Source organism: Vulpes lagopus, chromosome 21, assembly GCF_018345385.1.
Source record: "Vulpes lagopus strain Blue_001 chromosome 21, ASM1834538v1, whole genome shotgun sequence".
NCBI classification, from domain to species: Eukaryota; Metazoa; Chordata; class Mammalia; order Carnivora; family Canidae; genus Vulpes; species Vulpes lagopus.
The window spans coordinates 1,240,548-1,267,112 of NC_054844.1; the positions used below are offsets into that span (position 1 = coordinate 1,240,548).

The following is a 26,565-nucleotide window of genomic DNA, read 5'->3' on the forward strand; positions in this document are numbered from 1 at the left end:
GTTTAGTCTTGGAGAAACAGGGAGAAACCCTTCTGCTTCTGCACTGTTAGTGTACCTGGGAACATTCAGCGTATTTCTCCACTTTTTCATGAATCAGTCCTTAAAAGTGAAACTCATCTTCACTTTTCCCAAGTAGGTCGCTCCTGTAAAGGGCTGGGAACATACTGGCACTGGAAGACATTCCCTGGGTAAATCCTAGATGAATGTTTGGGTCCTGTTTTCCCTAAATCACTCCCTTTTCCACCATCATTGTTGAAATCTATTTGAAGGAAACAGCATGGATAGGATGACGTTCTAGGTAGACGCAAATAGGCGGAAGAGATGCTCCCACAGTGTCTCTGGTTCCACTATCACTGCGAACTCCTGACGTGTCCTCCCCAGTCCTGGTCCCGGTCCCCTCCCTGTCTGCCATGCACATTAGGGGAGACCTGGAGGAAATCCTGCTCCAGAGCAAGGAGAGGATGAAGTGAATGAGACGGAGCTGACTTAGGGATGGACAAAGGTTTTACCTGGTTGCTGTTCTCTGGCCCCTGCTATCTGAGTTTGGGTAGAGCAGTTGCCAGAGGGAGGATTCCCTCCCCTCCAGCCAGCCCGACTCTAGCTCCATCCTCTCCGTCAGTGTGCGCTTTCCTGAGGAGACCACCGAGGCGAGTTCACGCAGTGGAAGTGAACAGAAAAGCCAGCCACCTCTCCCATGGGGGATGCTCACGGGGCAGGACTGTCCCGAGACCAAGTCCCAACCAACTGGAGCAGAGTGGATGGAATGAAGACAGGATTAAGACATGTCCTGGTCTCTCAAAGCAAGATGTAGGACGGATATACTTCTTGTATAGTTTTGGAAAAATGGAGGGAAACGGAAGTGAACACAAGATATGCAAAACAGTAATGTCCAAACCTGTGTGTGGATTGCAGAATAATGATTTACACTGGTGATACCTTTGCTCATCGTACAAATTAAAATAATACTTGTTCCCTTTCCCCCAACCACATATAGGAAAGCACTTCAGAGTTCAAGGGTAAAGCTTGTACACTCCAAATACAAAATGATTTACTTACATGCAGCAAAATATACAAGAAGTGAATTCAAAAACAAACTTAATTCAATTCATTATATTCGCTTGGCACAATTGCAATTCAGTTTTAAAAAAATATTTGTAAAATACTGAAACTGACCTGAATTCAAGTATAACAGTTTCTTCAACAGAAACATTATCAATGCAATAAAACATTACACGGAATATATCGAAGCAAAAACGCCTTCTTGAGTTTTTCCCTTAAATTTCTGTGTGTGTGTGTGTGTGTGTGTTTTAAATACAGTTTTAATGCCAACACAACTCACAATTGTATTTTTAAAATGAATATTATTGCATTGTTTTTGCATATCTTGTGGACAGAAAATGTAAAGAGTTACTGATTCCCATTTCAGAAGCAGAAACAGTGGTTTGTTTTTGCTTTCAAATGGCCCCAGATTCAGATCTCCCCACAGTTAGACCAGAAAGGGGGAGCTGCACACTCATTCACACATGGGTGCACATACATGGACAACCCACTATGCACACACAGAACACACACACTCGTGGAGACTCTCACCTATGCTTCTCTCCGGCACCCACAGACACACCCCACAGTAAAAAGAGCCCAACTCAATCACCCATATGTGCAAGACCATATCAAGTGCGTTACCTTTAAATTATAAAACCAAACCCAAAAAATTTTTGTTACTACCTACAGAAATCATAACAAATTATTGCGTATACACAATGGCTGGTAAAACTTGCCCACGATGGCTCTATGGATGGAGCCTACCGTAGAAAAAGAAAACCACAACCGTTTAAATAATACAGTAAAACCAAACCCAATTTACATTTGCAAAAGTGAAAACAGTAAGGTGGGTGGCTACAAAGCTTTGTAAACACTTCTTCCTCCCCTCCCCCTGGGAAAACAAAATTAAAATAAAACAAAAACCAAACAAAACCCGAAAACTGCAACATGCCATCAAGAAAAATGTCAAACCACAAAACAAAAGAGCGCTTGACAGAAGCTCAGCAGCACCTCGTCTTGCCAGGGGCTGGTTGCCCCTTCCCTGGCAGGCCCAGCCGCTGCTCTGAAGCGAGGTGGGCCTGTGCACGTCCTGTGACCCTGGGGCAGAGGGATGGGGGTGGTGGGGAGCCTTGGCCGTGAGGCTGCCGCATGCCCCTCATCGTGCCCTCCGCCCTCCTCTGCTCCTGTCTCCTGAGCTCCTCTCTCTGTTCCTCCTCCCCCCTGGGATGGGGCTGGGTCCTCGCTAAAGTCCCACTCCTGCTTCCTTCTACAAACCCACAGGGCCCTGGCTCTATGGAGACAGTGAGGCTCATACGGAATATGTGCAAAATGGATTTTTTTTTACAAGCAAAGTTGAAAGACACCCGTTTGACATAGGGTCCTTTTGGTGAGGGCTACAGCAGGAGGCTGAGGCTCTCCTTCGCGCCCGGAGGTGGGGGCAGGCGTCTCTTCTCTTGCTCTCCCTCCCTGATTCTTCCGCTCCCCCTCACCACTCTACCTCTTGCACACAACACACACTAGGCTTGCTGCCTTCCTTCCCCCCGAAAACGGACTCTGCACACCGCCCAACTCTGCGTCTTGTCCCAACGAAATGAATGAAGACGCTGTTCCGGTTAACTCCAGGTCACGAGAACAGTGAGGCACTTCTGAAACGAACCCATTAGGAACATTGAAACAAATAAAAAACCCAGCGTCTCCCCAGCCCTGGCTCCTACAGGCTGCCGGTGTGGGCTCTGCTGTCCTGGAGCTCTTCCTCGCTCTTCTGACATGCCAGGGCGGCCGTGCAGGCGTCGCCCTCGTGACCCCCCGCTTTGTCCTGCCCGGGGTCCCTGCAGTTAACAAAAGGTAGGAGGGTGCCGTTGGGGCTCTGCTGGGCGCCCCCACTGAGGATGTTGTCAGCGGCGTTCTCCATCTCCTCTATGGTCATGTCACAGGCGTCAGCCAGCTCCTGGGTTGTGACCTCGATAAACTTGGGATCTTGAGCAAACTGCCCCAGTCCTTCTGAAATCAAGACCTGAAGTGGGGAGGGAGGACCATGAAGAACCAAAGAGGAACATTATTCCCGGAGGACAGCTCTTCCCTCTGGGGCTGGAGCAAGGGGCTTGTAACTGGGAACCTTGGGAAGTGAGTGTGTGTGTGTCTGTGTGTGTGTGCGCGCGCGCGTGCAGGTGTGTAGGTGTGGTGGGAGGCGTGCTCGCAGGAAAGGAGCCGACACGGAGCGACACGGAGCATTGCCTGAAGGAATCAGGGGTGTGCAGGCTGGAGGACAGCTGTTTCAGCTGGGGCACTCACTAACTGTTGTCAAATACCTGGAGGCTTGGCTCACAGAGGGACCACAGGGTGCTGCTGTGCTGCTGCCCAGGTGGAACCGGGCCTGCCCAGTCTTCTCTCCACCCCCCACCCCCTGCACCCCTACATGCCTTCCTGTTATTCTTGCCCAGAAACCCTCACTCTCCTTTGGGGAAACCATTACCTCGCGCCCCTTGCCCACTGCTGGCTGGCAGTCTCTGTGGGGGTGAGGATCCGGGAGTATGATGTGTGCAAAACACCATGTCTGCACCTGCCTCTGCTCCCGCTCCAAAGGGCCAGCAGGTGATCCCAGGGCGGCCCCCTCCTTCCTAGTGGCTGCTTTAGTGACTGGTCTTGGGGAAAGTGACTCAGCTACGAGCCAGGGTAGGGGATGCATAGTGAAGCCTGGAATGCCTCTCTCCTGGGTCCGTTTGCCGGTTCCCCTGCTCCATCACTCTTTATTTCCTCTCCTGCTTGTATTTTCCTCAGAGCTCCCACCCTGTGCGGCATGCTGCATAAATGTTTACTTGTGATCTCTCTCTCTCCTCACCATGGCATGGGCTCATGAGAGCAGAAACGGTCTCTCGGCTGTATCCCTGCACCTAGAACAGTGCCTGTATGTGGTTGGCACTCAATTGGGAGTGGTGAACTGAATGAGAAATAACCAAGGCAAAGGGAAGAACAAAGTTTTGGAGCTAGGAGAGGCCTTAGAAGTCCTCTGGTTTAACTCTCTACCTCTTGCATGACAGCCCGATGACTGGATGGGCGTTATCTCTGCTTGCATACGTCCAGTGATGGTGGGCTCACTCCTTTATAGGAAAACCCTCCTCCTTTTGGAAAAGCTCTGTTGGAAAGATTTTCCTCACATAACCTGAAATCTGCCTGCCTGTCTGGTAGGTTGATTTGTCACTCCATTCCTGCACTCAAGACACCCTGCCCAGGACGTGAGGCACATTACAGGTTTGAGGTGCCTGTTGTGGCCTCTGGAGCAGTCCCCTGTCCAAGTCTGCTTCCCTAACTCCCTCAACTGGATCTCGTATGAAATCACTTATAGGGACCTTGCCAACCCCTTGCTGTGTCCTCCTTGGGGCATGTCCCCTGAAATGTGCTGCCAGGATCACATTAGATGCTCTGGCTGGGGCAGAGGACAGAGGAACTGGAAGCACTCTTGCTCTAGAATAGTGATTCTCAACCTTAGCTGGGCCTTAGAATCATCACAAGGCTTTAAAAAATACCCATTTAATGTGTCCCTAGGTTATTTTAATAAGCCCGAAGCTTGAGAACCACAGGTCCTGACTTTGCATGTGCACAAATACAGCCCAGGCCATCTGCACCCCAGAGCCAGTCCGCGTGGTCTATACAGTGGGGCCCGGGGCCCTGATGGGGGCTCACTGGCCCACGGCAGGGATATGTGCTCCATACTTCCTCCCCTGTGGTGGGCCCAGCCCAAGCAGAAGCCCATAGCATCTTGTGTGATCACACCAGCCTTTCTTCTGGAGGCCCTGGGAGTGAGGATCTTCCTGGCCAAGGGACTTGACCTCCACTCTCCTCCGGAAAGGACCAGAGACTCCCTCCTCAGTTCTTCATGCAAAGAACCCTTGCTGCCCCCAGCCCTCCTTTCCTCCTTGTGCTAGCAGCTCAGAGCCACTCACCGCTTCCACGAGGCTGCTGGCACTGCCATGGAACTGCCTGCCCCGGGCCCCAGCCTGGCTGGGCACAGTGAGGGACACCGGCCGGGCTCTCCGGATGGTGCTGTCACCTCCTCCACAGGGTGTGGGCTCCTCAGACCAGGAGCTGCAGTGGATGGACGGGAAGCTGCTGTTGAGTTTCTCGTTGGACTCAGCCCCCTCCAGCCGCAGGGTGGGGATAGGCTGCGGGGGCCAGCCTCGGCTGCCGGGTGTGGCTGGGGGGGTGGCACATGGCCTGGGGAGCGTGCCAGGGGAATGGCTTCTCTGGAGGAGGGGGCTCAGGCCTGCCACTGCCAATGCCTGCGGACACACAAGGAGCATGAGTTACTGGAAGCAGTCAGGCTGGGAGGGACGGGCCTCTCTCTCAGCAGCAGATGGTCGTCGCTAGCTTGGCCTGCCTGGAGCCCACTCCCATCATTTTCACCCCTCTGGATCCTACCTCATCAAGACCTGGTGTTAGCTTCCATCACCTTAAAATAGATTTTGTGATTACACCAGTCTGAAGTGATGGCTTCCTCCTCTAAACTCAGAAAGCTGTGATGGAATGGACTCAAGATTGTCCACTTCTTGGCTCTGGCCTTGTCGCTAGTCAGCTGTGAATTCTCTGGCTTTTGGTTTTCTCATTAGTAGTCTAGAAAGAATGCTGCCCTCATCATCTGTAAAACCAGGAACACTAATGCCCTCTATCTACCTATCTTGTGGGGTTGATGCGAGGTTCAAGTGAAATCAAGTCTGTGAAGATCTGTGCACTACACTGTGCACCATAAAGATGTAGACAGAACCAGTACTTATTGTTTTAAGTTTTCCATTTACGGGGCACCTGGGTGGCTCAGTCAATTAGGCATCTGCCTTTGACCCAGGATTCCAGGATTCTGGGATTGAGACTCACATTCGGCTCCCCATCGGGAGCCTGCTTCTCCCTCTTCCTTTTCCCACTCCCTTACTCCTGTGCTCTGTCTCTCTCTCAAATAAATAAAATCTTAAATTTTTTTTTTTTACAATGAATCAGGCCATGAATAATGTCTTGTCGATCTTTAGCTCAGCTTGTCTCTGAACTGTTGTTCAAATCTTACACTGTATTATTATTTACATGTTGTGTCTTCTGGCCCCCACTCTGCTTAAAAATCCTGAGACTGGAGTCTGGCCCTCGTGTTAGCACCACAACGACCTACTCTAAGCTGATGTGTCCACCGGAGAGTGGCACTGTGCAGCGGGAAGGCCCAGCCTGAGGGGCAGAGGGACGGGAACACTGTGGTATGGGTGGGTGGTAGTAGAAAAGCAGGAAGCAGGGAGTGTAAATAAAGAAGAGGTTCTTGCCCGCAACATGATAAGAACACTGGGTGAAATGAACTTCTAGAAATCTTTAAAAATGGTGCACGCAGTGTCCCTCCCCCTCCCCCAGCCTGCCAGCTTCCTCTGCACATAGCTCTTGAGGGTCCCCAGCCTGGGGTCCCCGGTCCCCTGGAGACCTGAGGGAAGGAAGTGTAAGGCTATGCTCAATTTTCCAGAAAGCCCAGTGGAAATCATATTTATGCTGGCAATGCCACACAGGCTAAGTAAAACGGTGAATACTTTGAGTTGAAATAATATCAACTTAGCTGAGCCACACTGGCTATCTTATGCATTTTATAAGCTTTGATTGGCAAATGAGTGCCTTTGGGTATTAAAAAAACCCCACCTAATGCATAGGCCTGTGGCAGGAGAATATATAATTAGAGAGGAAAACGGTTTGAGAAACCTGGACCCCAAGTTGCCTAGATGTAAGGGACTGGCCTTTGATTCCTGGAGGTTTCCATTGGTTCTAAGATACTGAGACTATGCTGGACACTGGTGTCTTGGATTTCACTGGCTCAGCTGGAGGCAGCCGCAGCAAGAGGTATTTCAACTCTCGAGTCTCTTTGGACCTATTTTCCTTGAACATCAGTCCCTACTTCTCACCATGTTGTTGGCAGATTCTCTGATCATTTCTACATTTCAGTGGATGGGTTTGTGTGCGGCTAAATCTCCAGGGATCTTGCAACTCTAGGCGTAAGTACATCCGCCCAAGAGCTCTCTGAAGGGTAAGCCAATGTCTGTGCAGGGAACATCTGTGCTATTGTGGGAGGAAAGGTCAGGCAGGATCCTGGAGTCATTGGTCCCTTGGGGCCGTGTGAGGGGCACCTGCTCACAGTGCTTCCTAGGTGTCCCCCACTGCCATCCTCCCGGGGAAATGACAGACCTTGCTAAGGTTCTCACTTGCATGGATGAGCCCCCCTCATCTGGGCCAGGGGCTAGGACTATCGTGGTCCAACACAGGGAAGACAGAGTGGAGTCTTCAGATTTGCCCTAATCATGGGAGGTGTGTAGCCTGTGGGGTGATGGCTGAAAGTATGGGCTACCTGGTGATGAACCAGGTGCAAGGGCAGGACTGTCTTCTGAGAGATGTCTCCCCCTTGATTCTTCTGTCGCTTCAGACATTCCAGGTGGAAGGAGGCCCTTCGACCTGCAAAGGCAGCCAAAGAACTGTGATCAGTTCAGGGAAAGGGGACACAGGTCTGCGAGGGTCATACCCTGGGGGTGTAAGGATGCATGCTGGTGGGCCTGGAGTCACCTCCTCTCTACTGTTTGCCCCTCCTAGCACGTGGTATCTGGCCAAGTGCCATCCCTGCAAGCCCTGCCCTCAGAAGCCCATCTCATTGCTCTGGAAATCTGCCCAGCCACTGCATAGGGGTTGTCAGTCACCCAAGTGCTTGACCTGTCACATCTGGAGAGAGAAGTGTATTTACCCAGAGAGGCAGAGCGGAGGAAACCCCTCTTTGGAGATTGCCGGACGTCCCTCTTGTCTTCCTCAGGTGGTGTTAATTGCCGATTTTCATCATCCTGATAGGAGAGCCTGGAACACAGAACTCCTGGGGTTTATTCTGGGAGGCCGAGCAGTGCCACCCCGTAGGGACAGCTGCCGTCCTCTGGAGGCAGTCTGCTTTTTTTCCTTATTGAAGGGAACCCCTGCTTTGTGCTTTCATAAAGGCTGGGGGATGGGGCAGCCGGACCTCGCCACCCCACCAGCCCAGGCCTGGCTTCTGGCATCACAGGTGTTTCCAGCTCCTCATCCATAGCCTCTCTGCTCATCAGCCTTGCATTTCTGATTTGAGACAGTAGAGGGACTCTTGAGTCAAAGTTGGTAAAAAATTTCAGATGAACAAGATTCTTTTCAGGAACAGTTTGGGCTCCTCTGTTTACATATGTGGATGCAATTTTCATGACTACTCCCAACTTCAGCCCAAACTTCTCCCTCTCCCCCTAGTTTCTCCCTGGCCAGCCCCCTTCATCATCAAGGCACAGAAGCAGTTGCCTATGGACAAGTATCCAGTCAGCTGGTCAGTGAACAGCAGAGCTGTGAGGGGCCTTAGGGGGCATCCGTCTACATGCTGGTGGCTAGGCCATTTAACGGGGGCTCACAATGAGAAATATACTGTACAGAGTCCCATATACATAGAAACACCTACTCGAACTTAACTTCTTGAACCATACTTACTACCTTCGTTGCATGCCTTGCCCTCTGGTGGTTTCTATACTACCTTAGTCTATTCTATTTTGCTAAACAATATCAGTTGTTGGGATCCCTGGGTGGCGCAGCGGTTTGGCGCCTGCCTTTGGCCCAGGGCGCGATCCTGGAGACCTGGGATCGAATCCCACATCAGGCTCCCGGTGCTTGGAGCCTGCTTCTCCCTCTGCCTGTGTCTCTGCCTCTCTCTCTCTTTGACTATCATAAATAAATAAAAAATTAAAAAACAACAACAACAACAACAACAACAAAAAACAATATCAGTTGCAACCCGCTAAGTTGATTTCACAGTCCCCAGGGGGAGTGACCTGCAGTCCAAGAAGAGGGGTGCATGCTAACCCTTCATTTTACAGATGAGGCCACGGACTCTGTCCCTGATGTGACTCCACAGGCTTTGAGACTGTGTGGCCTTCCCTGCTCCTAGAATACTGGCTTTGAGCCTTTGTAGATGTGCAGGAAATTTTCTGACTAAAGACCTCCAAACCTTTCCTCTCATTCTCAACATGGTAAGCTCTTCCTATTATATTTTCTTCTTATGAAAATTGTACCCACTCTTGAAGACCAGCTTCTGTTTGATCTCGCGCCAGGTGCCTGCTAAGGTCACCTTGACCTGCTTTGAATGTCTGTCCCTTTCATTGTTATGCCTCTTCTGAGATTTTAACTGGTTTGTAAAATACCTTTGAGTGCCGAGGCCGGTTTATTCATGATCTAGCAGAGTGCCGGGATGCACTAAGCACTCAGTAAGAACTAAAATGAGTTGAAGCGTATGCTTTTCCTGATTTCTATGGTGTATGGCCATGTAAAAAATTTGCAGCCTCTAAAAATCAAAAGGCTGAGGGCTGGTCCTTCCTTATTATAAGGTGCTTTTAAGAAAGATTCTAAAACAACGCACCTTAAACTTTTTGAACACAACTCACAGTCATAAATACATTTTATGAGACTCAGTACACTCACATACATATTGGCAATTAAACAAATATTTCATTAAATATTACCTTTGTGACATTGGATACACTGTTATCTATTGTCTTATTCTAACCTATGCTATTCTGTACTATGCTATTCTTTCTTTTAAAGTGCTGATCACGGCCTGGACTGATGGGGGCACCTGATGGGGGCTTCTGGGGGGCAGATATAGAGTTGTCTCTTGTATTTCTTGGTTGATTCCAGAATCTTCTGCTCTTCAGCCCCCACAGAGAAGCTGTGCCTAGATCAGGGAAGAGGCTGGCTGGGGCTGTTGATAATAAGGGGCCAGTAGAAAACGAACCAAGACTAAGAACCCAGCGGGGGGCATCAGCTCAAGCAAATAACTCCAGCCCTCAGAAGCCTTCAGCCTCTAAAAACCGTGGGAAGAGTCTGAGCAGTTACTGGCTGATGATGTCAGAGCCAGAAAGCCGACTAGACATGGTATTGATGTGATGTGCAGCACCGGGGATCTTAAAGCACAGCCCAAGGAGACAGCATGCTGGGATGGTGTTCATGACTCTGAGGCCCAAAACTTCCTTGGAGCCATGAAGCCTTCTAGCATAGCAACTGTGAAGAACCAGGCATTTCAGGACTTAACGAGGCCTGTGAGAGAGGCATCCCCAGACCACACACAGTTTGAGGAAAACAGTCCCCGTTATGACCCATCCAGCAAAAAGACAATCCCAATGGTCCGTGGTGGATGTCCAGTTTGTTCAGATGGTTCATCATCCTGGCAGCTGACCTCAAAACCCTTCGCCAAGCTCACAGAGCTGCTGGAGGCCTCTTAAAAAACAGGGCTGTCTTCACTTGCTAGACACTTTCAATTGAGCCCCTGACCTGAGAGGAATTTGATTTTATTTTGAGGCTGGAGGAAAAGGAACCAAGTTAACTGGGACACGGTTGCTGGAATGGGCAAGAAAGACAGTCCCCCAGAAAACTCAAGCTTTTATAAAACAAAAGAAGGTGTGAAGAGGCCTGCTTGTTATGTTCATCTGGGTTTGTGTATACAGGTGGTGTTCACGTACCTTTGCAATAAAACATTAAAATAAAAAAGTGGTGATTGTCACAACCTAAGTAAACGTCACAACCTGCTAATGGGGTCTAGACCTGTAGTTTAAAAAAAAAAAATCTCTTAAAAATTCCATCACTGACAAAAAAAAAAATATTTAAAAAAAAAATTATCTGCCACTGTTTGCCAACAGTGCCCTCTGCTGGGTGGCTTTAGTGGTAAGTACTTTCACGAACATTTGTCAATGCTTGTGTGCTGAGCCTTATTATAAAATATACTTATGACAGTTGTTTTTATTAAAAAAAGTTTATGAAAAAATGTTTTGAAGTCTTCCTGAAAGCACTGTATCACGAGGAAAGGCCAAGCTACCCAGAGACAGTGTGTGTAACGTGTGTATAGGTGTGTGTATGTGTGAACATGTGCATGCGTATATACATGTATGTACACGCACGTACATATATGTATACATGTGTAAATGCATGTGTATATGTATGTGAGCATGTGTGAGCATGTGCATGTGCATATACATGTGTGCATGCACGTATGTGAACATGTCCAGGCGCGTGTATATACATGTGTACATGTATGAAAGCGCAAACACACGTGCGCACATACACATGCACACATGTGCATGCGTATATGTGTGAACGTACACACACATGTGTACATGTATGTGCACACAGCACATGTATGTGAACATGTGCAGATACCTGTGCGTACATGCGTGTACACGTGCACGTGTACATGTACGCACGTGTGAAACATGTACATATATACATGTGTATGCACAAAACACGTGTATATGCATGTGCGCGAGTGCACATGTATGTGTGAACATGTGCACACACACGTGTATGTGCGTACACGCACGAGAACATGTGCATGCACACATGCATGTGTATATACGTGAAAATGCGCACACATGTGTGTACATGAATGTATACATGTGTGTACATATATTGTGAACATGTGCATGCTCATGTGTATGTGTGTATATATACGTGTGTGTATGTGTACGTGTGTGCATGTGTGTGAACATGCACACACATGTGTGTACGTGTTTGTGTGTGGGGGCGGGGGGCATACATGCATCTCCCTAATAAGGTGATAGATGTTTGTAGGCTCTCTTCTGATATGCAATCTCCTTTCCCCAGGCGATACCCAGCGCAGGGATTCCAGGGGGCTGCCCTTCACCCCCAGAGCCTGTCCTACATGTGGGCTGGCCTGGGGCTGGGGCAGCAGAGCTCACATCTCTGTGGAGATCAGGCTGGGCTCACTGCAGTACTCGGCGTCTTCGCTCATCTTCACGTCATAGGTCTCGTCCTGAGAGACCTCCTCCTGACACACCATGGCTATCTGGCTCTCCCGGGAGTGGCACCTGAAGTGTCCAAGGGGGAGATATGTAGTCAGAACCTGCTAATCCCCATCATTCCCTCAGCAGGTGAGGTGTCACATGCACACACATACTCACACAGTGAACACACACACACGCCCACATACACACAACTGCTGTGGCCTCTTCTTCCCTGATGAAGCAGCAGAGCCACGGAAACAGTAAGATCAAGATGAGGATTCCATGTGGAACATGCATCTCTGGGTTAGAACCCAAGGAGATCTGAGTTCTGACCCTAATTCAGGTGCCCTCTGGCAGAAGTCACTGGCCCACCCCATGCCTCAGTATACCCATCAGTAAAACTGGAGTAACTTATGCCCTGCTTGACTCAAAGGCTTATTGTGAGTCACAAATGAAGTAGCAGATGAGATGGGGTTTGAAAGGTGGAAAGGACCAGCTTTTAGAACAGGGTCCTGGGCTGCTCTGTCCAGGTCGGGGTGGGCCCTGAGAGGGCTGTCCTCTCCCTCTGCTAGAGATAGCCAGGCCTCTGGGTGCTGATTGGGCAGAGCTGGGAAGGTCCTGGTGTCACATCCTGCCACATCTTTGGGTTTGACATGGCTCCTTGGAGTGACGGCACAGACAAGAAGCCTCACATCGATGGGTTTGTTCTCCTGGGCAGTCACCCTGAGTCCCTGCTGAGCTCGAGACCCTCCTGCACAAGGGTGTGTCTAGGATTATTCTGCTCACCCTTCAGGCCAGGGTCTCCTGCTCATTGGGACATGTCTTCTTAGCTCTGGTCCAGGTGTGTTCTCCCTTTTCCCATCTGTACCTTCCTCTGTTTTTCTTCCTACTGATCCTGAATGCTGGGGCCCACTTTACTCCCAAACCCGTGAAGATCCCATTTTATCCTCTCAGGGCTGAGTGCTGGATCAAAGCCCTAGATTCAACCGGGGGCCTGTGAGCTGTTACAACTCAAGAAGCTACCCTTCAGGGCACCTACCAGGTTCTCCGGAGCAGGCTCTAACAGATGGCTGCCCATCCCATGGTAAGGACAGATGAAATGTTGAAGGCTCTTGATTGGTGGGAAGAGAGGGATGTGAGACGAGTTTTAGGGAGGCATAATGGAATGAGCTGGAGACAGAGAATGGTGGCAGGCAGGCAACACCAATTCTTGGAGGCTGCTGTGTACATGACATGCTGGCCCAGCCCCAGCAACAGCAAGGCCATTGCTATGGCCACTGCACTTAGCCTTGAACTACGCCATGAAGGATGAGGCCCCAGAGCTACAACTTTGGTCAAGATTTTCCTCCTCACCAAGCTGAAGCTTACGGTCTTGAGTGTTGTTTTTATCACTGTGCTGGGAAGGGAGAGAGCTGATGCTTAGTGAGCACTTACTATGTTCTAGGCATTTTTTTTATATGTTCTAGGCATTGTGCTAGGTGCTTTGTGTATACCATATTTCACGGATAGAGGTATCTGTGGGGAGAGGAAGAAAATCCCCTGATGTGTCTCTAAAAACCACTGTCCCTTCATTTAATATGGAACATAGTTTAATAGGAAGATACCCTTTGAAGGAGGTGTTAGCTCACAGTGAGTTGCTAATGATGGACACAATGAGCCTTCCTTAAGACGAGGTCTTGATCAGCAGAGCAAGGGAGAAGGTGGCACTAGGACAGAGTCCCTGGAGGTCATAGGGGGTTTGCAGAAAAGTGAGGGGACCACCAGGACAGGCATGGGTCAGCCACTTGAACTTTGATATTCCCCTGTGCAAAGCTACCCTTTCAGATCAGCATACAAAATCCAGCGCTGAGCACACTGCCCTGTGCACAGAAGGCATATCTGTATATATCTCTTGAGTAGAAGAACTCACCCAACACTGCTTTTGGGTGGTTTAAGCAGCTGTTCTTCCAGACAGTGAGGTAGACCGATGGCCAACGTCACTTGGCTGTCATCAGACACCAAAGAGTGCCCAGGCCATGTAAGCTTACACGAGGTCACTTGAAAATGTGTTAAGAAGGGAATTGAATGCTGGCCGGTATGTTGGCTCCTTAGGTGAAAGCAGCTTCAGGACATTTGTCCAGAAAGACACTCACACTTCATGATTATTTTCTAAGCTCATGAGCAGGAGAGATGTGCCCAAAAACATGGCATGCTGGCGATCTGCCTAGCCTGCTGTGGCTGTGGTGGGGGTGCTGTCCTGCCCTGTAAGAGCAGCTCCACTAAGGCGGAGGGGGCAAGATGCAGAGGCATGTCCTCTCCCACCCGGCCTTGGGAACCCAGAACTGTTGATAGAAACAGAGAGGAGACCCTTTAGGACCAGGCTGTGCTTCCTGAGGCCCAGAGCATGGAAGCAGACACCTACTGTCCCGGTATACCATAGCAATGTGTCTTGCAGCACCAGGGGTCAGAGGGTGGGGGAAAAAAGCATGTGTCAGGAGGTGGGAGAGATCAGTCAAACTCCCAGGAATGATCCCACACTGGGGCAAGCGGGCGAGTGCTATGGTAAAAGCCTCCTGCCACCAAGATGCCTCTCCCAAGAGGGTTGAGAAGGGTGTAAAGAAGAGGTGGTAGCTCCATTCCCATCCTAAGCAGGCCAAAGGCCAGGTTTGTGTAGATTTGGGAAAGGCCGGGGGAACAGAGTCTATTGTGTAGCCAGGATACCAACATCCTGGGGATCAGGGGCTGGGTTCCTCTGCTTGGGGAGCATGAGAGAGCACAGGAGGTCTGTTCAGAGGTACACACCACAGGACACTCGACTGCCACGGGGCCATGCACCTTCTCCCAAGGGTGGCTACCACACGTCGTCAAGGGCAAGATCAGGAGGCAGCATTTGCCTATCTCTCAATAGGGGAAGGGGCAGCAGCCTCCACCCCAGCTTGAGGGGTGAGTGGTAGGCCTGGGGGCCAGACTCTTACCCCCATGCACTCGGGGCCCCTGCACATGGGCCCTGGATGCTCACCCTCCCGCTTACCTCTTGGAGCTGAGCTTCCATGCAGCCTCCTGCACCCGGCCGGCAGGAGACAGGGGGGTTCCGTGGCCCTCGGCGGTGCTGGCAGCGCCAGGGTAGCCAGAGGGCGGGGGGAAGCGGCCCAGGCCAGTGTTGTTGGCGTTGTTGATGTTGGCATTCGAGCCGGTGGACGAGTAGCTGCTGGGGGTGAAAGTGGAGTCCACCAGTTTCTCGTGGGATGGTGACTCGGCATCGCCTTGGCTGTTGGCCGCCTTATTGATGTGCAGTGGGCGCTGGGTGGTGAAGGTCTGGGGGAAGGCGCTCCTGCCATCGCTTTGGTAGTAGCTGACGTGGTTGCCGAACAGGCCACCGGCCCTCTGGAGGCAAGACGGGAGGGGTGGGTGGAGGAGAAGGTTGTCTGCCTTCCAGAGAGCGCGGCCCCACTGGGCAGCAAGGGCAGTTAGGGAGCTCTTCACCTGCATGGCCTGGCAGCTGGAGAGGGAGGGATCCATGGGGTCCCCTCTGAGACTGCTGGGACACCAGGGAGGGACCTCTTGAGGGAACTGGTCTGGCAGGAAGGCTGCTGCCCTGGGACTTTCCAGCAAACCCCAGAGGACTGAAATTAAGTTTCAGGGATCAGTGTGGGATGGTGAGCTTTGGCTACTGCCAGTCGCTTGGTTTGGCAGCTGTGAGTCTGCCAGGCACTGGGAGGGCTGTGGGCAGAGGGACCAGAGGTTCTAATGAGAATTTTAAAATGGAGATCCAACCGGCTCGTTGAGCTAGAAACTATGTTGGCCAAATGGTTTTGAGAATAAGGAGGACACATTGACTCCATTAATTATACTATGGCCTTCTCACCCCCGGCAGGATTCTTAGAGATTTCAAATCGGGCCCACTGTTTTTTTCCCTTTCCTTGTCCTGGGGTGAGTGGGCAAGTAGCTATCGGCATGTTGGTCTGTGGGGTCTCACTGGGGCAGCGTTAGCATGGCGCTGTGTCCCTGAGGCCATTCGGTGACAGACATTTCACAGTGATGAGAAGGAGGATGGTGATGAGAGGGCAGCCACGGGCAGGGCAGGCTGTCTTCCCTCCCCATGTCCCACAGCGCAGGACCCCTGAGCCGGGGCTTGCAGGGCAGCTGTGAGCAGGGCTCCGGTGCTGTCATGGCTTCTCCCCAGCTTTAGAGGGATTTTAGCCAAACACCTTCAGGGTCCACAGGGACCACAGTGAATGCAGAGAACAGGATGTAAGAGTTCCACCATTCTGGGAGAGTTGGGTTGTTTTTCACTGTTCGAACTGACTCAGCCTCCATATCCAGGAGAGGAGAGGGAAAGAAGGTTGGAGGGGACTTTTGTGATCTGGAGAACACATGCTTATCTCAAGGGGACAATTGCGGCTGGGCTCTACTCCTCTGCTGCCATGTGGGGAACATAAGTCAGATTCTCTGATTTTTAAAAGAGAAGTCAGAGGTCTAGATTTTTATTTGAATGTATCAGATTTCTGAAAGTTGGCAAACAAAATAGGTCTGCAGGTTAGAAGTGGCCAAAAGGGGCCCTACTGCTTTGCAGCTTCTAATGTAGATGCTTCTCCTAGGAAATATTTCCCTTAAGAAAGCGGCTCCTTCCCTCTTTTTCCGAAAGCCAGTGACATTCTATGAGTTGCCATGTCCTGGGAGCCCAGGCTTCAGATGGAGTCAGACTTGGAGAGGGCAGAGGGATAGGAAGTAGCTCAGTGGGAACAATTTGGAATCTGCCAGAGAGCTCAGGGCTTTCTCCCTGGATTTTCTTGGCAGAATGCCAGCCCACCTTCTTGCTTCAAACTGAACCTTATAAAAGAGAGCACTCCTGTGGCATCCACCTACCCTGAAGATGTCGTCTTCAGAGGCAGCAGACACAGCCTCCTTCATGGCCTTGTCCAGCTCCTCCTCAGCCGTCAGATCTCCAGAGATGGCCCGTCGGATCTCAGGCCCGATGTCATGCAGCGTGCGCAAGCCAGCCTGAAACCCAGAGGGACAGCCAGCCGCCTGACCCACCACCTCTGCATAATGCAGGTGGGCCTCCCAAGGGTTTATCTGTGTGAGCTAACCAGGATGTGCTTCGGGGCCTTGCTTGTCTGCCTCAGAGTGAAAGAATCCATTTCTCCACCCAAGGAGGATAAAGGCACATTGGGAAGGGGCTTGGAACAGGCAGGACTGAGGAAGGCAAGGTGTGTGGGAAGCAGTGTGTTCCCCCTTCAAACACACACCTTTGGAAAGGCTTGGAGCTTTCTGAAAGTTTCCTTCTGGAGAGACCTGGCCTCCAGCCCACTGCTAAGACCCCTGGCCAGAGGTTGGAAGAAGGTGACCAGGCCCTTCCTTAGGGTGTGGATCCCTCTCCTCGCCCCTTACCTGCAGGGATAGGGCATTCCTCTGGGAAGGCTTGCCCACCAGGCCCTGTTCTTTGCGCTTCTTGAATTTCCGGAAGTACTCTTGGATCAGGAAAGTAGCATAAAACTTGCCAACCGTGACCTCATCATCTGAGACAGGAGAAGAGAGGACAGAGGGGAGGTTTTGGGGGAATTCAGCTGGGCTTCATTCACTGTTTTCAGCATCCAAGCTTTCTTAAGGTTTTTAGACTTAATTTTTAAAAAAAGAGGTAGTCCATTCACATGGTTCAAAAAGGCAAAAATATATTAAAAGGTGTACAGTGATAAGTCTCTCTCCCACCCTTCCCCCATCTGCCTAGTTACGATCTTTTAATAGATAATCTTTCTAAAATTAACTTCTTATTTTTCCAGAGAATCTTTCTGCAAATAAACAAACGTATTCTTAGCCTCTTCTTTTTTTTTTTTAACAGAAGTAGCCTATTGTCAAAATTCTCACCTTGCTTTAAAAAAAGCAAAAAGGTGTAAAAACCCTTAAAAAAGTAAAAAAAAAAAAAAACAAACCTGACATAGCTCACTAATTTTTTTTGATCCCAAAACTTGAGGTGCCCATTATAAATTGACCAGTACCCTAAGCACAAACAGCTCTACTTAAAAATGGGGTTTGGTAGAAGTACCTTTTTTCTCTGAGTTTTGGTTTTTCTTTCAACCAGACAGATTGGGTTTTCTTACCATGTGGTTTGGCTGGGCCCCTGCTGGGCTTACCCCCAAGTCACACACGACACAATCAGCCTCTGTGTTGAGAATGAACCAGGTGGTGGAGAAGCCAATGAATCTCCAAGGACAACCCTACATGTCCTACAAGTAGCTTTCTTCTCAGGGAAATGGGCCTACAGGACTGCTGATAGTTTAGACACAAGGGTCTGAGATGGTTCTCCTACTCCTTTTTTTTTTTTTTTTTTTAAATAATATGTTATTTCGCCTTTCCTTTTTTTTAAAAATTTTTTTATTATTTATTTATGAGAGTCATACAGAGAGAGAGAGAGGCAGAGACATAGGCAGAGGGAGAAGCAGGCTGGAGCCTGCACCGGGAGCCTGACATGGGATTTGATCCCAGGTCTCCAGGATCACACCCTGGGCCAAAGGCAGGTGCCAAAGCGCTGCGCCACCCAGGGATCCCTGGTTCTCCTACTCCTAGTTGTCCCTTAAGAATAGCCAAGTCACAACAATCATGACCTTCCACATGGCAAACGCCTCATTCCCGTGTGGGAAAGAAAAATCTGAGTCCTCTGTCTAGTCAGTGAGGAAGAGCTGCAGGGCAGAAAGAGCATGGATTTCTTTTGTCCCTCAGACCTGGGTTTGAATTCCGAATCTGCCGGGTACTCACCCTATAGCCCTAGGTCAGCTACATAGCTTCTAAGAACTTCAGTTTCTTGAGCAAACTTCACAGAAATGTTATAAGGATTAAATAATATATGCAAAACATCACGTGGTGTTTGGCCTGTCTAGGTAAATGACTTTTCACTGAGCTCTAGTCCCGCTTCCCTTTGGGAAGTGGTTCTCAACGGGGCTGGTGTCACATTTTAAAGAGTAATTTGGGAACGTGTGGGATTTTTTTTAGTTGTCATAGTGTGCTGTAGGCATTAGGTGGTTCGAGATGTGTGCCTTATAACACAGGCATGCTTTGCACAACAAATGACAGATTTGCATTCTGCTAGATGTCTATGTGGGGAAATAGCCTGTTTATGATGACCTGAGCTAAGGACCTAGCTTCATTTTACATATTGTCAGAAAATAATTTTTTGCCTGGTTTTAATACATCCAGAATTTTCCAGGAATATAACTGCTGCGTAAATAGATAGAAAACCGTATTTTACTTTGTTTCTGCTTCACCAAGATGGCTTTACATTTTGGAAAGTTGTATCCCTGATAGCAATGCTCCTTGTGGTATCTGAGTCACCTACTGTACCTGACCCACTTATACCAGTGTGCATGTGTTCTATGTACATGTGTGTGTATTATATTATTTGTGCATGTATGTACATATATGTATGTATACATGTGTATATATTATATTATTTAATATGCTTAGTTATCCTTTACTTCAAAATGACAAATACAATACAAAGTCAACATAGTCAGTATTGTCTTACTCAATATAAGTGGATGCATGAAAGTATTTAATCAGTTAACTGTAACTTCTGGCATAGTGCCATAACCCATGTCTAAGAATGTATATATTGAAAAACATTTGACTTTAATGTATTTTATATTAAAGTGTTATATTAATATTTTGGAAATTATATCTGTTGGAAGGTTATAATTTTCATTCAGGATAGTAGTAGGTACATTATAAACTGTTCATTATAAAAAGGGGCTCTGGGTTTGAGAGGGTAGAGAAGTATTGCCCCAGGAAAAATGAAGAGTTACAACCAAGAGGTGATCTCGGGGGAACTCTTATTCTGGGTCCTCATTATTTCCAGAGCAACCTTCCTGGTAGTTTATGGGGAACCTATACTTTGCAGAGTTCCCTTGGAAATTCTGGTCTGTGAAATGCATGATTAGACCAGATTTCCAACCTGATATCTTGTATCTGAGTTTGTGAAGGCATGGCCTTCACCCTCGTCCCTTCCAACCAGTAGGGTCTTGAAGCCCCATGGGATGGGCCTGGGGGAAAGCAGGCCTCCCACAAGCCTCATGGACTCAGAAACCAGGCAAGAGCCAAGAGGGTGGAGATCCAGGGAGCACTTACCACCCGCTGGAGGCACCACTTGGTCCAGCAGTTTCATGCTGGTTCGCTTCCAGATCTTCTTGATTATGGCCCGCAGCTCCTCGTTGGCTTGTTCTAGGTTCCCTGGGGGCAGAAAGATGCAAGGCTGAAAATGATCATCAGCCCCTTGGGGGCCCTCCCGTGCATAGGTAGGTCCCTCTGTGCAGACTGGGAAGCTTCCTCTGGTGGCACCTTTGCCCACAGAAAGTCCTGGTCTATCATCTTCACTTTCTTTCTCTCCAGTCTGCACATTGTCACCTCCATCTTCTTTCTCTTTGTATTGCTCTCCATGCTCCTACTTCCCCTTCCCTCCGTTCCCTGTCCAGTGCCATTCCTTTCTCTTCCTCCCTGCCTGCTGCTTGGGCCAGCCAGTGGCAACCCTTCAACCCCACATGCTGCTTCCTCATGAGTGGCACTTGGAGCGGACCAGATAACTTGGCCGGACTGAGCTCAATGACCACCTGCCAGATTATGAGGGGCTGCTCTGGTGCACGGCACTTCTCATGGACCTCCATGGGTGATCAAAAGTTTTCCCCCACACAAAGCATCCATATGCAGGGGGACCTTGAGGTCAAAGCTCGTTGCTGAGTGTCCTGTGGGGAATAGGTGGCAAAATGTCAGTGTAGAAGCAAGAATCAGAACACACTGGGTTCTGTTTTGGAGCTTCTCTGGGTCTACTTTCTCGACTGGTGAAACAGGCTTAATTTGGTGCCTATCCCATGTGGCCTCTGGGACACTGGTGGTATAGCAGCTGTAAGAGAGGATGTGATGGGCAGTAGTCTAAGATTCTCTTAGGTTATCTCCCATCACCACTGATATATATACACACACCCTACTTGGTCCCTGGGCTATGATGGGTTTTACTTCTGTGATTAGATTATATTATGTGGCTTCTATTGCCTTAAAATAGGGAGATTATCTAGATGGACCTGACCTAATCACATGAACTCTTTAAAAGTAGAGAGTTCTCAGGTGTAAATTTCCAGTTAGAAAATAAGTAAATCATGGGATGCAATGTACAGCATGGTGACTACGGTTAATATTGCTGTACTGCATGTTTGATAGTTGCTAAGAGAGTAAGTCTTAAAAGTTTTCATCATGCACAAAATTGTAACTATATATGGTGGTGGATGTTAATGAGATTTACTGTAGTGATCATTTCTTAATATATACAGATATGTAGTCATTATGTTGTACATCTGAAATTAATATGTTATATGTAAATTATGCTTCAATAAAAAATAAAACTAATAAAAGAAGTAATACATGAAGGAGATCAAAAGATAAAAGTAGATACTTGTCCCCAGTTGGGAGCAGGAGGAGTGAGAGGTGACTGCTGTGGCCTGGGAGAAAGCACACACAGATGCTGTGAATTGAATGGAGAGAGGCAGCCTCTGGGGGGCCCTATGGTCCCCAGCTGAGAGGCAGTCCTACAATGGCAAGAAATGAATTTTTCCAAAAATGTGATAGGAGCCTCTGGAAGAGGATACATCCTCGTCAGTATCCTGATTTTGGCTTGGGAAGACTCTTAGCAGAGAACTCAATCCATGGCTGGACCCCCACCTACGGAACTGTGGGCTAATGACTAGGTGTTGTGCAAGCCAAATAATTTGTGGTAATTACACAGCAATAGGAAACAAATATAGGGATGTTTATTGCTACTACACAGGAGAAGCAGCAAAGTTGAGAGCTCTGGTGTTAGATTGTCTAAGTGGCAATCTGTCCTGTGGCCACACCAGAGAGGTTCCCAACAGGAGTAAGCAGAGGTGGCAATGGACGGACAGTGATGGGCCCCTGAGTCCCCTGTCAGATCCATGGAGCCAGATGACAGTCCTGGGCATTCCAGTTATAGAGGCAATCCTTCATGGTTAAGTGTCCTTCCTGGTTAAGATAGTTAGTGGTTTCTGACATATGCGATAAAAGAGTCCTAATTAAAATAATGCTCAAATATGCTTGCTTATTTTCTGTAGTGGGTTAAATAGTGTCCCCACCAAATTCATGTCCACATGGAACCTTAGCATGTGGCCTTAGTTGGAAATAGGGTCTATTGCAGATGTAGTGGGCCCTACATCCAGTACTAGTGGTGTCTGTATAATAAGAGGAGAAGATGCAGAGAGACACAGGGAAGAAGGCCATGTAAGAGGAAGCAGAGACTGGAGTGATACCGCCTGGCCAAGGAACACCAAGCACTGCTGGCCCCCACCAGAAGCTAGAAGAGAAGTGTGGAACAGTTTTTTCCTTGAGCCCCTGGGAACAAAGCCCATTGACACTTCTCCCACTCAGTAGGTTGTCTTTTCATTATGTTGATTTCCTTCACTCTGTGAAACTTCAGTTTGATGTAGGTTCATTTGTTTATTTTAGCTTTTTGTCCTTGCCTGAAGAGACTGGTCTAACAATATTGCTAAGACCGATGTTGAAGAACTTACTGCCTATATTTTCTTCCAGGAGTTTTATGGTTTCAGGTCTTACATTCAAGTCTTCATTTAAGTTTAGTGTATGGTGTAAGACAGTGGCCCAGTTTTATTCTTTTGCATGTAGCTGTCCAATGTTCCCAACACCACTGATTGAAGAGACTTCCTCATTGTATATTCTTGCCTCTTTTGTCATAGGTTAATTGACCATATATGTGTGGGTTTTTTCCTGGGCTTTCTATTCTATTCCATTGATCTATGTGTCTCTGTTCATGCTGGTACCATACTGTTTTTGATTAATACAGCTTTGCAGTATAGTTTGAAATCATGGAGCATGATACCTCTAGCTTTATTCTTCTTTTTCGAGATTTCTCTGGTTATTTGGATTTTTTTGTGGTTCCATAGACATTTTGGGATACTTTGTCCCAGTTCTGTGAAAAAATGCTATTGATATTTTGATAGAGATTACACTGAATCTGTAGATTGCTTTGGGCATTATGGACATTTTAATAATATTAATTCTCCCAATCCATGAGCATAAAAGATCTTTCCATTTATTCATGTCTTCAATTTCTTTCATCAATTTTTAAAAATAGATTTTATTTACTTATTTGAGAGAGGGAGAGAGAACACAAGCGAGAGGAGGAAGGGCAGAGGGAGAGGGAGAAGCAGACTTCCTGCAGACTCCCTACATCAGGGAGCCTGATGCAGATTCTATCCCAGGACCCTGAGATTATGACCTGAGCCAAAGGCAGATGCTTAACCCACTGAATCACTCAGGTGCCCCACTTTCATCAATGTCTTTTTTTTTTTCATCAATGTCTTAAACAGTATTCAGAGTACAGGTCTTTCACATCCTTGGTTGAATTTATTCATAGATATTTCATTATTTTTGATGCAACTGTAAATGAAATTGTTTTCTTTTCTTTAGTGATAGTTACTAGTGTTCAGAAACACTGATTTCTGTATATTAATTTTGCGTCCTGTGACTTTACTGAATTCATTATTTATTCTAACAGATTTTGGTGGAGTCTTTAGGGTTTTCTCTATATTGTATCATGTCATCAGCAAATAGTGACAGTTTTACTTTTTCCTGTCCAATTTCGATGACTTTTATTTCTTTTTCTTGCCTAATTGTTGTGGTTAGGACTTCCAAAACTATGTTGAATAAGAGTGGTGAGAGTGGATGTACTTGTCTTGTTCCTGATCTTACAGGAAATAAGTATGAGTATGATGTTAGCTGTGGGCTTGTCATATATGGCCTTTATTATGTTGAGATACGTTCCTTCTATACTCACTTTGTTGAGAGTTTTTTTTTTTTTTATCATAAATGAATGTTGAATTTTGTCAAATGCTTTTCCTGCATCTATTGGGATGATCATATGATTTTTATCCTTTGTTTTGTTAATGTGAGGAATCACATTGATTAATTTGCAGATGTGGAACCATCCTTGCATCTCTGGAATAAATCTCACTTGATTGTGGTGTATGATCCTTTAAATGTATTGTTGAACTTTGGTTTGCTAATATTTTGTTAGGATTTTTACATCTATATTATCAGAGATATTGCCCTGTAATTTTCTTTCTTGTGGTATTTTTGTCTGGTTTTGGTATCAAGGTAATGCTGGCCTTGTAAAATAGGTTTGGAAGACTTCCTTCCTCTTCAATCTTTCGGAATAATTTGAGAAGAATAGGTACTAACTTTTCTTTAATTTTTGGTAATATTGACCTCTGAAGCTGTCTGGTCCTGGACTTTTGCTTTATGGTAGTTTAAAAATTACTGTTTCGGTTTTATTACTTGTAATTGGTATATTCAGATTTTCTATTTTTATGTGTGTGTGTGATTCAGTCTTAGAAGGTTATGTCTTTCTAGGAATTTATCCATTTCTTCTAAGTTTTCCAATTTGTTGGTGTATAATTGTAGTAATCTCTTATTCTTTGTATTTCTGTGGTGTCAGTTGTAACTTTTCCTTTATTTATTTGGGTCCTCTCTCTTGAGTTTGGCTATCGATTTTATTGATCTTTTCAAAGAACCAGCTCTTACTTTTGTTATATTTTCTTTGTCCCCCCCTCCCATCTTTATTTTATTTATTCCTACTCTGGTCTTTATTATTTCTTTCCCTCTACTAATGTTGGGCTTTGTTCCTCTTTTTCTAGTTCTTTTAGGTATAAAGTCAGATGATTTATTTGGGATTTTTCTGGTTTCTATTATTATGAATTTCCTTCTTAGAACTGCTTTTGTTGCATTCCATAGGTTTTGGAAAATTGTGTCTCCATTTTCTTTGTCTCAAGGTATTTCTAAAAATTTCCTGTTTGATTTCTTTGTTGACCCACTGGTTGTTTAGTAACACACTGTTTAGTCTCCACATGTTTGTGTTTTTTCCAGTTTTCTTTTTGTATTTAATTTCTAGTTTTTTACCATTGTGGTTGGAAAAGATGCTTGATGTGAAATTAGTCTTCTTCAACTTATTTGTTTTGTGACCTAACTATCCTGGAAATAGCACTTCAATAGACTGTGTATTCTGCTGTTTTGGATGAAATGTTCTGTATATATCTATTAAGTCCATCTGGTCTAATGTATCATTTAAGGCCAATATTTCCCTATTGATTCTCTGGATTATTTATCCATTGGTTAAGGGGAATATTAAAGTTCCCTACTGTTATTATATTACTGTCAATTTCTCCATTTATGTCTATTAATATTTTCTTTATATTTTTAAATGCTCCTATGTTGAGTGCATAAGTATTTACAAATGTTATATCCTCTTCTTGGATTAAACTCTCTATCATTGTGTAATGCTCTTCTCTGCCGTTTGTTATAGTCTTTGTTATCTATTTTGTCTGATATGAGTATTGCTTCATCAGCTTTCTTTTTGTTTCTGTTTCCATGGAATATCATTTTATTGTCTCTTCAATTTCAGTCTCTGTGTGGCTTTAGATCTGAAATTAGTCTCTTATAAGGCAGTATATAAATGGGTCTTTAAAAAAAATCTATCCAGCCACTGTATGTCTTTTGATTGGAGCATTTAGTCCATTTACACTTAATGTAATTATTAATAGGTATGTACTTCTTGTCATTTGGTCAGTTGTTTTCTGGATGCAAGTCTTCTGTTTCATTTTTCTTCTTTTGGTCTCTTCCATTGTGTTTGATGGTTTTCTTTAGTTATGTTTGAGATCCTTTCTCTTTATTTATTTTTTGTTTACCTATTGTAGGTTTTGGTTTTTGGTTAGCACAAGGTTCATAAATATTGACCTATATATGTATAGCTGTCTATTTTAAGCTAATAGTCACTTCAGTTTGACACATCCTAAAAGCACTATTTTTTACCCCCCCAACATTTTATGTTTCTAACATCCTATTTGACATCTTTTAATTTTCTCAAAAAAGATTTATTTATTTATTTGTGGGGGGTGAGGAGGGACAGGGGGAGAGAGAGACTCTCAAGCAGATTGCCTGAACATGGAGCCAATGTGGGGCTTGATCTCATAACTCTGAGATTATGACTTGAGTGAAAATGAAAAGTCACATGCTTGACCAACTGAGCCACCCAGGCACCCTTGCCATCTTTTCATTTTGTGTATTACTTAACTACTTGCTGTAGTTATAGTTAAATTACTATTTTTGTCTTTTAATCTTCATACTATCTTTTTAAGTTGGACAATTTACTGCCTTTACTATATGTTTTCCTTTACCAGTGAATTTTTTTCTTTCATATTTTTCTTATTTCCTGTTATAGCTTTTTCTTCTTTTGCTTAAAGAAGGCCCCGTAACATTTCTGGTATGGTTGGTTTAGTGGTGATGAATCCCTTTAACTTTTGCTTGTCTAGGAAACTATCTCTCCTTCAATTCTGAATGAAAACCTTGCCAGCTGGAGTGTCTTGGTTGCAGTGTTTTCTTTCAGTACTTTGAATATATTATCCCACTCACTCTGCCATGCAAAATTTATGCTGAAAAATATGCTGACAGTCTTATGGGTGTTCCTTTGTACACAACAAGTTGTTTTTCTCTTGCTGCTTTAAAAATTCTCCCCTTGTCTTTAACTTTTATTTATTTTATTCTTTTAAAGATTTTATGTTTATTCATGAGAGACACAGAGAGAGAGAGAGAGAGAGAGAGGCAGAGAGAGAAGCAGGCTGCATGCAGGGAGCCCGATGTGGGACTCCAGGATCCCAGGACTCCAGGATCACACCCCAGCCCGAAGGCAGAC

At 46.6% G+C, this 26,565-nt stretch overlaps 1 protein-coding gene and 1 pseudogene across 50 annotated transcripts in view; one reads left to right on the forward strand and one right to left on the reverse strand.

The window, feature by feature from the left end:
• Positions 1 to 1,026: 1,026 nt before the first annotated feature.
• The window catches only part of CACNA1C (calcium voltage-gated channel subunit alpha1 C), a 760,002-nt gene continuing 734,463 nt past the window's right edge, over positions 1,027 to 26,565 (reverse strand). For all 50 annotated transcript variants that reach the window (XM_041735639.1, XM_041735630.1, XM_041735636.1 and 47 more), the window contains 9 exons: positions 19,929 to 20,030; positions 17,202 to 17,329; positions 16,677 to 16,811; positions 14,842 to 15,194; positions 11,787 to 11,915; positions 7,784 to 7,890; positions 7,397 to 7,500; positions 4,983 to 5,318; positions 1,027 to 3,055 (listed from right to left, as the gene is read on the reverse strand). In XM_041735639.1, coding sequence (XP_041591573.1) covers positions 2,753 to 3,055; positions 4,983 to 5,318; positions 7,397 to 7,500; positions 7,784 to 7,890; positions 11,787 to 11,915; positions 14,842 to 15,194; positions 16,677 to 16,811; positions 17,202 to 17,329; positions 19,929 to 20,030 — 1,697 coding nt within the window. In that variant the 3' untranslated portion in view covers positions 1,027 to 2,752. The remainder of the gene's footprint in view (positions 3,056 to 4,982; positions 5,319 to 7,396; positions 7,501 to 7,783; positions 7,891 to 11,786; positions 11,916 to 14,841; positions 15,195 to 16,676; positions 16,812 to 17,201; positions 17,330 to 19,928; positions 20,031 to 26,565) is intronic.
• Positions 9,727 to 11,180, forward strand: LOC121479844 (annotated as a pseudogene).